The sequence below is a fragment of the Apostichopus japonicus genome, chromosome 8 (assembly GCF_037975245.1).
Source record: "Apostichopus japonicus isolate 1M-3 chromosome 8, ASM3797524v1, whole genome shotgun sequence".
NCBI lineage: Eukaryota > Metazoa > Echinodermata > Holothuroidea > Aspidochirotida > Stichopodidae > Apostichopus > Apostichopus japonicus.
Window position 1 is genome coordinate 20,433,796 of NC_092568.1, and position 17,288 is coordinate 20,451,083.

General features: G+C 36.5%; 1 protein-coding gene and 1 long non-coding RNA gene across 5 annotated transcripts in view; both read right to left on the minus strand.

Annotated features, from left to right (window-relative positions):
* The window catches only part of LOC139970975 (uncharacterized), an 88,140-nt gene that overhangs the window by 30,487 nt on the left and 40,365 nt on the right, over positions 1-17,288 (minus strand). For 3 of the 4 annotated variants that reach the window (XR_011794272.1, XM_071977081.1, XM_071977080.1), the window contains 6 exons: positions 9,765-9,816; positions 8,233-8,373; positions 5,524-5,606; positions 4,043-4,087; positions 3,223-3,341; positions 1,996-2,067 (listed from right to left, as the gene is read on the minus strand). Coding sequence is in view for 3 of the 4 variants with exons in the window: in XM_071977081.1 (XP_071833182.1) it covers positions 1,996-2,067; positions 3,223-3,341; positions 4,043-4,087; positions 5,524-5,606; positions 8,233-8,373; positions 9,765-9,816 (512 nt within the window). In the remaining variant the exon portion in view is untranslated. The remainder of the gene's footprint in view (positions 1-1,995; positions 2,068-3,222; positions 3,342-4,042; positions 4,088-5,523; positions 5,607-8,232; positions 8,374-9,764; positions 9,817-17,288) is intronic. The other variant, XM_071977082.1, reaches the window with a different exon arrangement.
* LOC139971368 (uncharacterized) lies at positions 10,628-16,721 on the minus strand. Its single transcript, XR_011794365.1, has 3 exons — positions 16,202-16,721; positions 13,382-13,480; positions 10,628-12,944 (listed from the first exon to the last, which is right to left on the minus strand). It is a non-coding gene; the product is annotated as an uncharacterized lncRNA (long non-coding RNA).

The window sequence follows — 17,288 nt, forward strand, 5'->3', positions numbered from 1 at the left end:
GGCAGAGAAAGTCTGATATATGTAAAATATGCAATGCCTGAGAGTTATTTATGGCACACATCAATATTTACAGTGTATATAGTGGATTGTGAGATCTATGCACCACTGTTCAAGGCTTTAGCTAATTATCCCAGGCATCCACAGGGTAGCCTTACCATGGGGCCAAATAAATCTGAAATATTATTTATAAAACAAATTGAAGTCGACCAAAAGTAGCTGAAGTTTAACCAGTGATAAGAGTCTTCACACTGCTTGCGACTTCTGTGGCAACTTGTTTAAAAATGTACAACAAGAGGCCAACATGTTCTCAAAAAAATGATGAAAGAATCGAAATGCACTCGTAGGCAGTTATTTACAATTGAAAACAAAATATTGCCACCAACAATCAAAGAAAACGCTATTAATAGAGGTGTGGGGCAACCACTACATGAATAAGTAATTAATTTATACAGGTAATAAATAGTTGTGACGATTGTTAAATGGATCCTGGTAACACCCTCCACCTTTCAAGTCATTCCTTTCATTGACACCACACAAACATAAGACCTTAAAAATATTTCATTCCATACAAAAGAGAAGACAAAGACCCTGCATATTAGACAAAATACCTGACTGAAAATTCAACAATAAAAATGATGAAAGAACCGAAATGAACTCGTAGGCAGTTATTTACACTTGAAAGAAAAAATGTTGCCACCGCCAATCAAAGAAAACGTTATTAATAGAGTAGTGGGACAACCACTATATGAATAAGTCATCATATATACAGGTAATAAAGATTTGTGACGATCGTTAAATGGATCCTGGCAACACCCTTAACCTTTCAAGTAATTCATTTGATTGACAGAACACAAACATCTTAAAATCTTACATGCCATATAAAACAAAAAAACAAAAAAACCCTGCATAACAGACACAATACCTGACTGAAAATTCAACAACTTATCGAAAAGTGTGAGGGTGTGGGGGGGGGGTATGCTGAAATGGAAAATGCCTATCTATTCACAAGGACCATTGTGGACCAATGTGGTGTGATATTGATCCAACTTTTGCATTAACATGTATAGGAGCTGCTGTTACATGTCTCATGAGAATAAATTGTACTTAATGGAATACAAAACCTGTGATAGACTGAACAAGGGGAAAATGAAGCATGACAATCTATCTCTAGAAGCCTCCACCCGATCCCCCGCCCTCCCCCTCCCCTCCCCCTTCCAGACACAATTGCAGCATCATCAAGGTTTCAACTAATAGATTACAGACATAATATTGGATCAATTTGGGTTCATAGTCTTAACACCAAATAAAGGGTTCACAAAATGGCAAAAATGGTACAACCAAAGGGTCTGATAAATATTAGCAAATGTCACATTTACAAAACACTTGTGTAAAAAAAAAAACTTGAGCACTTCAGTAAAGATCAATGTCAGCTTAATTTGAACCCCATCACACTTAAAGTTTCTCTGAGTGTTTACTTGTTTATATAAATTTCAGATTTTACGATTTTAACACTTGAATACTGCTGACCTTTAACCATACAATGATGTTTAAAATAATGAGTGTTTTTGGTGCAAAATACCCCTATGAATCTTTGCATTCATATAACCAATTTTGGCCATTTCAGTACAGCATTTCTGCTTTGCGAGACCCAATCAATTAATCCCTTCTATTTTCTTTACATTTCTCTGCATATCTCTTACGATAAGATGGAGAAGGGTTAAACAATTCTTGTGTATATTTTTGTTTTGTTTTTGGGGGGTTGTTTGTTTTGTGTGGGTGTTTTTTAAGCACATAACTCCCGACACCCCCAATACAAACACACATATATTGATGAAGTATATTTCCATGATTTCATATCAATCATCCGGGACCAAAGTAAAACAGAATACTTATTCTGCTCTCCTGTCACAACAGAGTATTTGTAGGGTGTGGGGGGGGGGGAATGATAGGTCGCAAACATATTCGTCTTATTGAATATTCATATATAAAACTCACTGCGAGTCACTGTATCCGTTAGAATCCAGGGTCTTTTCATCGTTCTCAATCTCCCTCAAGCCATCTAGTGATCTACGAAGCAAAATAATTCAAAATGTTCCTTTAAAATTTTGAAATAATGAGTCTGCCTTGACAATAATGAATTAACCAATATTTTTGATCAATTCCAATCCTGTTTTGATGAGAATCCAGTAAGTGTGGTTCAAAATATTTACCAACTACTGATAACACCCAGCACACTGCTTATGGTCATCAATACTGTTCCCAACATTTTGGCACACTAAAAAATTGCTAGCAATATTTCAAAGTTTTCACGGGTACTTTCCTGGTGGTTCTTCAATTTACTTCTAGATAATGAGGAGATAAATAAATGTTTCAGTGAAGAAAAACACTTTCTTCATGGTAGTAAAATGCTTCTTGAAGTTGAAGAATGAGTGACCATTAGTAGACTATCTAGCATATTTGGGGTCAATCCTGATGACCCTTTTTTAAAAACATAAATAATCACTTAATGCTCACACTCTGTAAGCCAAGTACATTGAGTTGTATTATCATCCCACAAAATATATTTCAAAATATCAGATGGGAGAATGCTACGGTCGAGTGGATAAATGTAGTGGCGTTGGACATGATGAAACCTAACAAGTTAGATTCTGTGGGTTTGAACTTAAGCCAGCTAAAGAAGGGTTCATTTTCATCCAGTAGTGATACACAACTTTGTATCTGAAACGATCGATGATCGATGGTTTTGGTAGAAATGCATCCGAAAGGAGGTATAAATTTCTACCCGGATAGCCCACCCATCTGAAGCACATCAAAGCTACAATCTTTGCAGCTGATGTCCCTGCCATGCAGGTGTGAGAATTTGCTTAGTGCCATGAGAGCGTGGTGGCCAATTGGCTAGAGCGTCGGACTCGTGATCCAAGGATTGCTGGTTCGATTCATGCCTAGTTCATTAAGTTGTGTCCTTGGGCAAGATGCTTTATCTCACTTACCTCTCTCCACCCAGGGGTTAAATGGGTACCTGTGAGGTAACTTGTCATTGGGCGCAGTATATAACTGCTGCCGACTGGAGGGATTGTCTCTGGGACAGGTTACCATTGACCAGGGGTAATATAACGTCTGTAAAGCACTTTGAGACCTATCTCTGGTGTAAAGCGCTATATAAAAATCAATTATTATTATTATTATGAAACAAACTAGCTGAATATCCTATTGGATGCTGACCTTGGTGTTAACAGGAGTGACATCTGTTCCATCATGGCTTCTCTTTCTTCTTGATCGAGAGTACTCTCGGGAGTCGATCCTACGGACTCGTCTACTCCGAGGTTCGCTGCGGCGATTGCCTGAATATGGTGAAGAGTACAACAAGGTTTCTATAACGATACTCTTCTCCCGATTATTAGCATTGCTATAGAAATGCATTTCAAATCTCTTCCGAGTCTCCCAGGTAAAACTGCTTACCATTTGAAATTCTCTTGACTTAACTATTGGTTACACCGGTTGATGGTAACATCTGTCCACAAACACCCACGTGATAGCGGATATGAAATTATTACTACTGTTAAATAAATTGATGTGAACTGCGACTTACAACCATGTTATCATTATTTACCAATTCAATAATCGTGGTATACTCAATAGAACATCATGAGAAGCTTATATGCAAACTGCAAACATCATACCAGATGTCTACAAACAAATATTTAAATAACCCAACACTTGTTAGCACTAGCACTTCACCTCACTGAAAATGGAAATTGAAAATGTGTACATTATGACACAAAATATCCCATAGAATAGAGAGATGGTTAAACAGTTGCGTGGAGTCAGATGAATGAGGACTGCGGTAAACCGAGACCACTGAAAATGTCTATGTTATGACACAAAATAAGTAGATTGGGTTTAATAACAATATACAAATAGAATCATGGATCTAAATCAGTCCATAATCAGTTATATTGATATATACGGATATAAATACAATCAGTAGCAAATAAGCAAACGCACAAATACAAACGTGACAGTGGAGCGTCGTCATACTTACAGTTATATCATGCTGGACCGAAAAAGCCACACGGATATTATCATTCTAAAATCAAATGGAGAGCAGAAATTGACATGCATTCGAGGGCGACAAACAAACTACGTCGGTATGCATACTACCCAATCATGAGCAGCCCCATTATGGTACGGTGCTCTGACATTAAACTGCTGTTAATTATAAGCAGGACAGTAAAAAGGTTAAACAGCAGCAGGAACAGCAAGTAATTTTCAAATGAGGTTAATAAAATTTCACAAGAAACATTCCATGCTTGCTTGATTGGAGAACAGCAACAAATGCAACTAGTAATAGCAGAAGTATAACTTCTTCTTGATACATAAACTTTAATGTTAAGCTTTCGTGATTTAATGTCTGAAGACATAAAAATAAACCGAGCAATTAACTGATATAATACTGCAACTAATTTTATAGCAGAACATGCTGTGGAATTACTGAGCTTTGCATATGGTTGAGGAATTTGTTATTGTTAGTAACAGGGGGAAGAGGGAATTAACAGCTAATTGCACCCTCTGTCTTAGAAGAAATATTTTATACAATTCATACATTGATTCTTGGTGTCAAAAAATTACCATCCATGTCATAATCACTATGACAACCTGTACTATGTTTTACTTCTAAGCACGAAACAGACTTTTCAAAAACACAAACAAATAAAATAGGGCTCTCCAGCCACGCCCAAAATCAACGAAGGGGTGCTGTCTAGCTCTGCAAAATTTGGCAAGCTGCAGCCTCTGACTGCATATCATAAAGGTAGTCTGAGTTGACTATTAGTGGTATAAACAATTTCCTTTCATCATTATTGAAGAAGAGATCTTTTGCAACACAATTTTGATGTTTAAAGTCAAACTTTTTGTTTTTTAGCACCGAAACTGGTATTTTCTATAAAAGCCCCTTTTGGGGTTCCCCCAAACGGCACAAGCGAAACAAGCTCTCATGCGATCGTGTTACTTTGATTCAGAGATCTGCAAACAGTACAGATTACCCACATTGACTCTGATATAATAGCGCCCTCTACAGAACAGATTGCCCACATTGGTGCCGCTGTTATAGCACCCTCTGTACACAGTACAGTTTACCAACATTGACTCTGATGTAATAGCGCCCTCTGTACACGGTACAGATTACCAACATTGGTTCCAATGTAATAGCGCCCTCTGTACTAACGCTGGAGAGCCCCATTGTACAGAGTTATTATTAAGAAATACATGCATGAGAATGAGGTTTACTTAACAACTAATATTGTTAATGGTAATGCAAAAAATTTGTTGGAATATACCTGTACCTATCTATACCCCACTAACAAACACATGTGTAGACATTAATGATGTAATAGGAATTTGTCCAATATTGTAGGTAAAGTGTTTATACTGAAAAAATACTACTTTTCATGCCATGCATTATGGAAGGTTACATACACAAAGTTTGTTTGGAACTCAAAGAAAATAAATTGAAGACAAACTTACCGCTCTCTTGGCTCTCATTCGGGCCGCTTGAGCGGGATGATTGAAGCGAAACATGTTTGTTCTTCCAACCAAAATAACAGCACCTGACCATAAAACAATAAAAAGGGGGTTAAAAACCTCAAAATATTCTCTACTCTGATTAACTCATTATATCCCCATTTCATCATCCATAGCAAATGATTAAGGTAGTTAGTTCTAATTGTGCATTGTCCATCCGTTTTGTTGAAAAAATCCTATCACAACTAGGCCCTAAGAAATGAACTAATCAAAGTATAACATAATCCTCATTTTTCCTTCCGATCGTTCGTTGAAATTTCGTAAGTTGAGTTGATTTTACGGTTGGATAGAATAATTGATCCAAGATAAACAGTGTGATTTGATCTCCCTGCTGTACATTGACTAAATGTTATTCTCCAATCATAAATTAAATTCTTAATTTCGAACAATTCGTTGTTCTTTACGTGATCCATTTTAGCTGCCTCTCCAATTTAACTGTCTATCCATCTGTCTGTTTTAAGTGTGTCTTTATGTCTGTTTACACTTCAGTCAACCTCTGAAGGAAGATCTGGCTAGGATGGAAACTTGAGCCCTGAAACTTTTAAATACACCTCCAACATCCTTTTGTAGATTTTGCAGTATTTTTTAACAATTTTTTCTCCCCTCTTCCACAGGAATAATCTGATAGGATTTCACCGAAATGCACCACACACATAAAAGTACACTCAAGCTTGCTAACAGTACACAGCCTATTACACAGGCTATTGCAAACAATAGCCTTCATCATAAGTCTAATTAAAGTCTTCACTGTGTGTAACACAACAATAGTCTAAGCTGAATATATCTGTTGTTGGCACGTTTCCATCATCCCCTTGCAAGTTGATTTCAGAAGCATACATACATATTTGATAATTACAAACTCCAACTGTGGACATCTTAAGTTGTGTAACCCATCGTTGATACAAAGGGACATAAGCTGTCATAGCAGTTAGTATAAGTGAAACAGCCTTTCCATTCACCACGGTCATAAATCGAAAGCATCAATCATTTATATTTGAATAGACAGTGCAAAGTAATTGAATCTGCACGGTTGAAATTTTTCTCATTTCCTTTCACAATCAAAATGCAGCATCAGAAATTTAAGACAGAGATGGGGCAGTGGACAAAAGAAAGAGTAAATTTGGTCGAGTCAATTATCATTTGGATAAAAGCGATGAGAAATTTGAGGCAACCAGAGGGAGATGATACAAGTTTAGTAAAACCTGGATTATATGTCCCTCGTTGATGCATATACTAGATTAACCGGATCCACACTTTACAATTGCACAGCACAGGTTTCCATCCTATAGTGCAGCAGTTCAAATACTTGATTCAACAAATCAAAAATGTTTTCTTATCATAACTACAGGTTATCATTTCCAAACTTCTTCCTGTACAATATTTCATATTATGTACTACCTTAAGACAGTTCCATTTGCCAAACTCTAGTATCCAAAACTTTTTCCTGTCCAGACAACCTCCTGTCCTATCCTGTCCACAAATTTAAAAGTTTTAATGTATTTTTTTTTTATTCTGGCTAGTTTGAGCCATTTTAGAAGTTTAATCAATTATTATGCTTGGAAAGATTTTAAAATCCAGATTATATTCAATATATGGACAGTCTCCAGTTCCATAGTGTTGAGAAAAAATTACCATAACAGTCTGCATGCAGGCTAAGGTCGGCTAGTTTTTGAAATATTTTTTTAGGAATGTTTGAAAGAGGTTGAAAATGTCTCCAGTTGAAAAACGAAAGACATATTCTTTTTTCTCACCATTTCACGTTGATTAACATAATTACGTGTATGTTTGTAAATTTGTAAATAAAAGTATCCTGCATCATTTTATTATGGAAACATTGAATTGTCACAGTGACATGTTTATCAAATTACAAAAAAAAAACATATTTTCAGAATAATATTTATGACCTGAACTCACTGCTGAGTTAAACATTTGTCAGAACGTTTATTAGTTGGATTAACAAAATGATAATTAGTTGGACCATGACAATTTAACATTTTGCAAATAAACAATGATATAACCTACTCCTTTCTTACTTTCTAAGAACCATTAAAAATTTCTCTGAGACATAGATAGTTTGACACACTTGATGACTGATCGATTGATCACTTCTGCATTTTGCGGATATGCAACATGTTTTTTTCTTCTTTAAATGGAGAACCACTCATAGTAAAACGATTTTAATCTTTATATCCTTTCATATTCCCAATTTACAAATGTAGAAACCCATATGAACAAAATTTCTCATGTTATATGAAGTTCAATTCAAAGACATGTGATAAGTAATGCCGTGTCCTCTTGGACTTTTAACTATGCATGACTCATTTCATCAATAATTAGGAAAGTTTATAACTTCGTCTCAAATGTTCGAGGGTTGTTTGTGTAAGATTCAATAAAACAAATTGCTCTACCCACTCAACCACACTTTAAAATATTTTGGTCACATAACCATGTTTACTTTAAATATTCGTTATATCATGGATTCCCACTGAATGACATTCGAGATTGGGTGAGTAAAAAATAGATTTATGACTGTGATACTTTCAAGTCAAAGATGAAGACTTTCATGTTAATCCAAGTTCCAAATTACATCCAAACAAGCCTGACTAAGGCAAGACACAAATTGACCTTTCAAAATCAGTTTTAATATTTTACCTTGTTTGAGTTGTACAGGTTCGTGGACATCGACACCGTTAACAGTGCAGAGAGCGTCTGCCATTGGATACAAGGTCACCACATCATTTTTACTCATAATTACTGCATGTTCTCTCTCCACATCAGCAGATCTATTCAAAACTGTCAAGAATCCAAAAGACACATGTATATCACCTTTTCAATCTGGATTGATGGTAGAATGAGAAGATGGGGGGGGGGGGCAATGGACGGGGAGCTGGTCATAGACGGCGCACAGTGTTAAAGGGCTACCATGGACATTATCTGCATGGTAGAACGGGTGCCAAGGTTGTGAGGAGACAGGTAAGCGAGGAACAAAGTAAATACATGTATATCACCTTTATACCCATTTCAATCTGGATTGATGGTAGATTGAGAAGGGGGGGGGGGAAATGAATGGGGAGCTGGTCATTGAGGTCGCACAGGCTAAAGGGTTACCATTGACATTATATGCACGGTAGAACGGGTGTCAAGGTTGTGAGGAGACAGGTAAGCGAGGAACAAAGTAAATACATGTAGATCACCTTTATACCCATTTCATTCTGGATTGATTAATCTATAACGTAAATGGACTCATTATTAACGAATCTTATGGTCACACTTCTACACAGTGAGTTTCTCACATCTCCAGTGGTATGGGGCACAGCTTTGAAAGACTAAAACTCCAGCATTACGTCCGCAGAGTCTCCAGAGATATGTGTGCTTCTCGGCCTTCATTTAAGATTATGATTTGTTACATTTAGTCCCTATGGGAAGGACTTGTGATACTTTATCTCTACCTAATACAACCATGGTTACATCATGACATAGTCACATCATGACATGGTCACATCATGACATGGTCACATCATGACATGGTCACATCATGAAATGGTTACATCATAACATGGTCACATCATAACATGGTCACATCATCACATGGTCACAGCCAAACTGTTTCAGGACAGAGTAGGTTGACAGGGGTCACATAGCTAGAGATTTGTATTCAAGCTCCATCTTGGGTCCCACTTCTCAAATATGGACAAAAAATTCTTATTTCTACGAGACAGCAGTATCTTAATGTTGAATTACAAAATATGACCAAGGTAAAGTCAGCCTGTGCACATGTTTTAAACTAGCTTTTTTAACTAGATTTTTTTTTAAAACAAATTTGGAGACAACTTCGCAATACGTACATGTAATTGCAAATATGGGCCGCAGAAGCTTTACAACATATATTTTAACATTCCACAAGACTTAATTTAATTAAAAAAATTGTTTAAGACATATATTTCAAGGTCTTCAAAGTTAGTATCATTCTAATTTGATTTTGAGATGTTAATTAGAGTATAAATGGAATAATGGAGTAACACTAACACCAGATCAATACTCTACGCAGGTTGTAAATCAAAGTGTGCTGTCTTATCTTTGCTACAATTTGTTAAGAAACTATGTTTTTATAACATAATTTTCTCTGGCCAAGTTTCTCTCTTATCTCTCTCCAAGGTTGATAAATAAAACTGATTCACACTAACCGATATCCTGAGTTGTACTTGCATCGTCCCTGCCGATTCTCGTGCACCCATCCTAGAAAATAGTAGAGAGTATGAAAAGATATTGTGACCTTCTCAATGACAAGGGTACAAACATTTAGCAGCGTTGAACCAATGACAAAACCTTTCATTTCCATCATAGTGATCGAAAACTAATCTAAACATTCATTAAAATTTGAAATGAAATGGGTAGGTTTGGGAAGCTTAAAGGGGCTATACAATGAATCCAGCCAAGCAATTAATGTCAGGCGCCCTCTATTTTTCTCCAACTTCTGATTCTGTCCGATTAAGGGTTGTACCATTGTGTGTGGGGGGGGGGGGAGCTAAGGCAGTGAAAAGTACTGATACACCTCAATTATAGTAGAATGACTGTGGAATGCTGTATAGCCCTAGATGTTTATGTTATTGGAGAATGTCGAGGGAGTTGTTATATGTTCTACTTGGAATGACCTGTTACAATTTGTAGTGTCGGACATGTGGGTAATTTTTACACACATTGAATTTGTCTGCATTGTGAGCAAACAAATTCATAAATTTTTGGGTCGGCCAAGTGCATGATGTGATGCTGATTTATATTTTTAGTTTTTTTCACTGATGTAATACATAGAGGTAATTCAATATGACATATGTATGGGTGTAATATTCTTCACCTTGAAGATACATATTTTGTTGGGACATGCGTTCCCCTCCAAAGATCAACAATTCCACTTTTGACAAAAGTGTGACAGCAGATTTTTCAGATTAGGGTATGGGGGTGGGGGGGTTGGTGGGGATGGGGCAGGCCCATATTAGCTACAAAATGGAAAAAATTTAGAAAAACAAGAAGGTGAAAAAGAAACAAAGGAGAGTGGTTCAAAACTTTACTTTTTTAATTTCGAATTGATGATTCATGGGCCAAGGCTGGGGTGCTTACCAAGTACCCCCGCCAGTCCGGCACTAATAATTGGTACAATTTTCCTTCCATATTTTGTCAGAGTATAGCCTACTGCAGGAACAGTGTAATGAGATTGACTGGCCAGATCTGACTGAAACTTTCTTTCTATTGTGAAACCTTGCGATGGATCCATTGTGGGAGAGGGAACTGGGTTTAATGCCTCCCCTAATCCCCTTATTAATCCGATTCTGTGAACATTTTACAATAACGATGAGGCTGATATTAGGGTGTGATTGAATTAACAACTTGTCATACATTTTTTGTAGGCATATGTTGCACACAATATCCATCAATCATATATTATTTTGGAGAAGTGATCTTATAATTTAGTGAACTTTAAAGAATGTATATATATGGCAACACCAATGTGAGTCTTTGTGAGCAAATTCATCACATCAGCCGCCATACAGAAAATAACTCCCTCCTATTATTTATGACAATTTTATAGAGTGGACATCATTTTACAAAAACATTTCATTTTATATAGTCTAATTTTAGAATATTCCTGTACATAGCATGCCTCTGGAGTATTCATTAAAACAGTGTCACAGCAGAGACCTTAATTGTACACAAAAACAACCGGTACTCATGGCTCGTAAGTAACTACTGTTCATGCCCTGATACACATGTTAGGAATACAAAGTAGTTATTACTGTTGCACGGTTGTGGGAGAGTAGTTGCTGTATCCAATCATTGAATGAGGGTTTTTAATACGTGATTGCAAAATGAAGTCCTATCTAGTAATTTTTGCTATAAGCAGGTCTACTGATATACCCTAACATGGCCTTTCTTTGTTATCTTCATGACGAATTGGAGTCATTTAAAGAGAGGTGTAACTGTAATCAAGAGGTACTGTACCTAGTTACTGTACTAGCTATGAGTATTGACTGACAATAATTGCTAAATAATATTATAGTGGTTGCAATAATTTTGCTAGTTTTACATGCTAATTTATATTTGAGATTAGGGTTGCAAGAGCCCCTTCATAACATTCATTTAGAACTCGAGAACCAAGCAGATCATATGTCAAGACATTTGCTTACTACATTAAACAAACGTTCATTTTCGGTCATTAATAATGGACCTGAAGCTTTGAATCTGGCAATGGTCCAAAGATATGACCTACTGATACTGGGACACAGGACATGTAATAGTACCTACAGGTACACTGCACATGTCTTTTATTTACTGGAAAGCTGTCAGAACTGGACGTTACAATAGTGTAGTCATCCCATTCTGTGCAGTTTGGTGCATAAGGAACAGGTTTCCATCAGAGGATTGTCACTACACAGGAATTAAAGTTGGCATATTTTAGAAAATCATATTCAAATTAAAAAACATTTATGTTTTTTAATGCATATCATGGACTGTAAGATAACTTTGTTTGAGGGTACGGAAAGAACCAGGTATTGTTTAAGAAAAAGACAATACATGCTAGACATGTTTATTTTGACATATGTAGGCCTTTATAAATTGACCTATAGAGACTACACTTCTCAATGTCATATGCATGAACAACTTTGAAAAACAAAGGATAGGTAGTTGTGGAAAATAGGGTAGTTTTTCTTCCAAAGCAACTATCCATACCTCGCCGATATGTCCACAAAAACTGCCTCACGTGTCTCACTTTCACCAGAAATGTACTGTAAGCACAATTTCAGAAGTGTTATACCATTTTGGTGACTTCAGTTGGTGAGATTAAATTTTATGGGCATCAATAACGAAGTTTGATGTTTGCTTGCAGTATTTTATCTCCTGTGAAATTAAAGAGCTTACATCCATAACATTTGGTCTAATGCAAGCTGTAATAACGAATGGGATAAAAAAAATAGCAAATTATAGTACGGTTTTGAATGTTCTTTTGTGAAACATTCTACCATCTTTTAACTGCCAATAGTAATTTTACTTCCACTGTTTAATGTTTGATTAATCATATCATATATTTGTGGAAATGAGCTTAAGAATCTACAACCATTGATTATGTGTAAACCCACTCTTATATTGGCTCTGTTAAGTCTTCAACTGTTGGCTTGTGGACGGTGGACACTCTTGGTATAATTTTTTGGTTCATCAAGTAGGGTTTTTCAAGCCTGTTTGGATGAACATAGATCAACTACCAGAACTTTCACGATGTTCTCCAGAAATGCAGAATGTATCCATAGGTTTTGGGCTCTTTCACAGGTACCGGATGCCATTGTTTGGTGGCTGTGGAGTACTTCACCTTGACCCTGAAAAGAAATCATAAGAGGTCGTTGTGATTTGCATATTCCTTTGTGCACCTCCAGATAATAAACTCACAGGGTATTTTAACAAATATCTTCATAAGTAGCTATAAGGCTGCTGTCAATTAAATCTTGATTGTTTTCACTATGAAATACTACCTAGAAACAATTAACATCATCAAAAGGAGTGTAGAACTGTATGTTCATGTACTAGGTAAATACCTTGAAAGTGTTTCAATTTAGTTATGCATTTAACCTCTGGTTTAAGACATAGACGAATCCACAAACCACTAATTGCATCTATGGTAATAATGTAAATATTCTGTTGTGAAGTGAGTCAGAAGTGTGCCTAAAAGGTATCATTTGAAATGGGTTGTACATCTAATGCCATTCACTACACATATAAATAAGCATATAATGAGGGCATAGACAGAAACACTTACTCATCATTCCCATCTCCATCTTTCTTTGGAACGGTTTCTGTGAAAGTTGAAATCGATGGCTGCCAAGTACTTTCTCCTAACATACAGTATCCAACATAGCTGTGATAAAGAATGAAAAAAGTTGGGGCCATATGTTAATTATGAAGTTTGTAATGCAAACTTTTACCAGGGTTTCTTTGCCAGAATATATTTTATAGTAATATTTACCTTTTCAGTAATCGTGTTTACAAGCAGTTGTCTTACCATGTACACAAATACACACACACACACAACATTTCCATCAAATTCTTGGCCTTTTGGCAAGAATTCAACAATTATTCACAGACCGTCATGAGCCATTATTCAAAAAAATTATATGTCAGCTGGCAGGGTAGTTGAAGGATGTCCATGCAACCCACTGTTGCCATGACAGGGCTTTTAGGTTTTGGCATGGGGCATTAAGGAACCATGATGCAATGCTACTTCTGCATGTATTGTCCTGACTCTCTAAATTCACTCTGATAAAGGGCCACATAGGCTGGATGTCCAGGAAGTTACTCACCATCCCATATAATATATATTTCTCCTTGAGGAGAGGAAGGACTTCCAGGTGTCAACATGGGCTATTCATTGTAATCAGCTAATGAGCTAACATGACTTGATACTGCTAACAAGAGACTATTGTAACTCTATGTACTGAAGGTAGTTTATATATAGGATGACTTCCTGTTGACCCATGCTCTCAATGCAGATGTTGTAGAAGGTGAAGTGGAGATGAAAGGCTAAACTGGATTTGAATACACTTTGTATTACTTGCAAATATTACAACAATGACAGAAGGGTATTCCAATAATTCCATGCAAATAGACCAAATCTAATCCTCCTTCACTTCTTGTTGTAACAGTCACAACAGTGCATGCCTTGGTAAACAGTAAACACTGAAAAGTACAGAACTTGGTGGATTCAAATTTGGCCAAGTATAATTTGTTCCATTGGAAAGTATGCATGTAGCATTAGCATTGATAGATTTTATGAGAAGTTTGCATCTCTGAAGCATAGATCTACTGAAAACAAATACAAAAAATAAATGCTGACGAAAACATGGCACAAACAATGTTGCATACCATAGGCTATATAGTGCAGACTAAATTAAGTAGTACCAAAACAGAATGTGACTTTCTACAGTATGTTGGGTTTCACTGACCTTAGAATGAAGCTTAGCCTAGCTACATACCAAGTGAAGCAAAATAACTAGATCAATAAAGGAAACTAGGAAAGTGAATGTGGTTGAAGTACAGCCTATACCTACCTTGCTATGCATGCATAGGACAAACAGGAAATTAGTTCAGTTGGCCTTTCAACCAAGTTAATAGTATCGTCAACTATCCTAGAAGTTCATGCACATGTATGTTAAATTATTCTATAATGTCCATTGTAATATATACTAGCCAAACCATATTTGCAATCTTATACTTATTCTCCACCATTATGAACACTTTAAAGTTTGCTTTTGCGAAAATTCTGCTAAAAACTTTCTTGTTGCTTACTTATTATTTCATAAGCTACACTTATACTTATAGGCAGAATCATATGCTGGGAGTTAACCACAAAATGTCCATTCTTTGGAACATTGTTTTGTTGGGAGGTCTCTTTGCTGATTTTAGAGTGTTAGTCGCCTGGGGAGTAGGAGAAGGCAAGAAAACGCCATCTACTTTCCATTAGTTTTGTACAGAAGGTGCTTATATCTAAGGGTGAGTAGTAGTGCTGCATTGAGTTTGGTCATACTTCCTGCATTTTCAGCAAGCAATGTGTCAATTATAAAACAATCATAATTTCTGAATTTTCAGTTTGCCATGAGTCAATTATACATCAATGATCAATCAGAAAGGGAAAAAAGAAGTCACGTTAGTAATAAAGTAAGGCCTGTCCTTAGTCACCTACAGACTACTACTAGTCTATGTTCCCTAACTACATGCACCCAAATGTTTGCTCCTAGCTAGGAAGGCATATATATTTTAACCACATGTACCTGCATACTTTTCCTTCAAAATGATGACTACTGATGTAAATATTATTTTGTAAAACTTGAATATTATCCACTTTCTTTATGCTTCTATAAAGCACGTGGGCCAGGCATTAACTTTTTTTTTCAAAGTAAGCAAAACCAACAGAAAATAAAGATTGCTACCTAGTACTTTGATCTGTGATATGCTGTCTGTCATAGATCTGTGATATTGGGAAGGCCTATCAAATGTTCGTATAATGAGTAGGTCGACAACAATTTATTTATCTTCTTGTGGATTTTTGGAGGACGCAAAATACCATGAACGAAATCAGGTATCTTTGCCATTTGTAGAAATGATGTTAACTGCACTAATAAACACAGGTAATATTTTGAAAGAAATTTTGGCAGGTAAGAAGTTGGAGACACGAAAGTCATTTGAAACTAGGATTCGCGCAGTAACAGTTAAATTGATTCCATAGCTGCACAAAATTAGGTTAGTAAGGAGTAGCCTAGTAATACTATATTCCTATCGAACTCCGAGTCTTTGTTGAATACCCTAGCTGACCGTGGTGGCTGCAATTCACAATAGTCTAGACTATATACAACTACAATACATTAGGCCCATATCAAATATTCAGGCCAAGCCTTTGGCTATAGGCCTAGTCACAGTATTATAGATACTTTTACCATGTGTCCTGACAGTGACACTAACTAAGATAACCTGAATGTAACTTGTAAGGCCTAACTAACGTTACAGGCCTAGCCCACAGTGATTGTAGCTAGGCCATCAACATCCTTACCGGATTTGAATCGGTAATGAAAGTTATTTGACTTACCTAGGCCTAAGCTACTTCAATTGCGGTATAGCAACCACCGACCTCCTTCAGGGGCTTCAGCGTTTTCCAGTTTTCAAAAGAATCTGCCAGAGAGATTTTGCCGTCTTGTTTCAATTCATTCTCCTAGTCCTACGTTGCTTTGTAGAGCTAGACACAATTTCGATGTGTATTTCGAGTAGACTGTGTCCCGGCCCTGTATATGCATGCACATAGACCAAGATATTTGTGTATAAGTATAATAGTGAAGCTAATTACGGCCGTGTACGTACGAGCGGGGAGTTGTTACACACAATTCCCTAGTACAGTACGTACGAGCGTTACGACTCGGCAATCTAGCTAGCGCTGTATATGTGAACAGTGTACTCGGCTACATACAGTACTGTAGATCAGTGTGTATATATATATTGTACATACTGCGTGTATACTACTGTATCATGTAGATCAGTATCTGTCTACATTGTTTACACTAGCTACTGGGAGTCGAGTTTCAGTGTGTTGCCATAGGGATGATTTGCACACGGCATTTCGCTCCCATCAAGCGATGCTTCTCTCGGATTCATTGTATAGACCCTTTAACTAGTACACAGTAGCTACAGGTTACCATTGGCCAGTACTATTGTTTACAAAAAGTAATTAAAGAAAAAAATGAGGTGAAATCTTGATCATTTGACTTGTGTAACATCAACAAATCACTGATTCAATGACCACTATGAGGTGTTTTTTTTTCAATGCTTTACGTGTTACATGTGAAACAAACAGAATCAGAAACATATGAAGAGATAATATAGCAATGATACATAGAAATAACTAAACAATTGCACAAGCTGGGATTAAAAGCAAAATCGTTCAAACTGCAGTCTCTTTTTACTTTCCCTATCCCAGTACCAACCCCCCCCCCCCCTCTTTCACCTTCTCTCCAATCACTTCATGTGAGAAAGCACTTCTTCAAAATTTTAAAAATTACATAACATTTAACAATCAATACAAAAGTGAAATTGTCTTCCTTTTTTTATTAATTTTAGGTAAACATAAGTTGACCAGCTATGCACATTAACATGAAAACTGTAATCAATTTTTTCAGGAAATG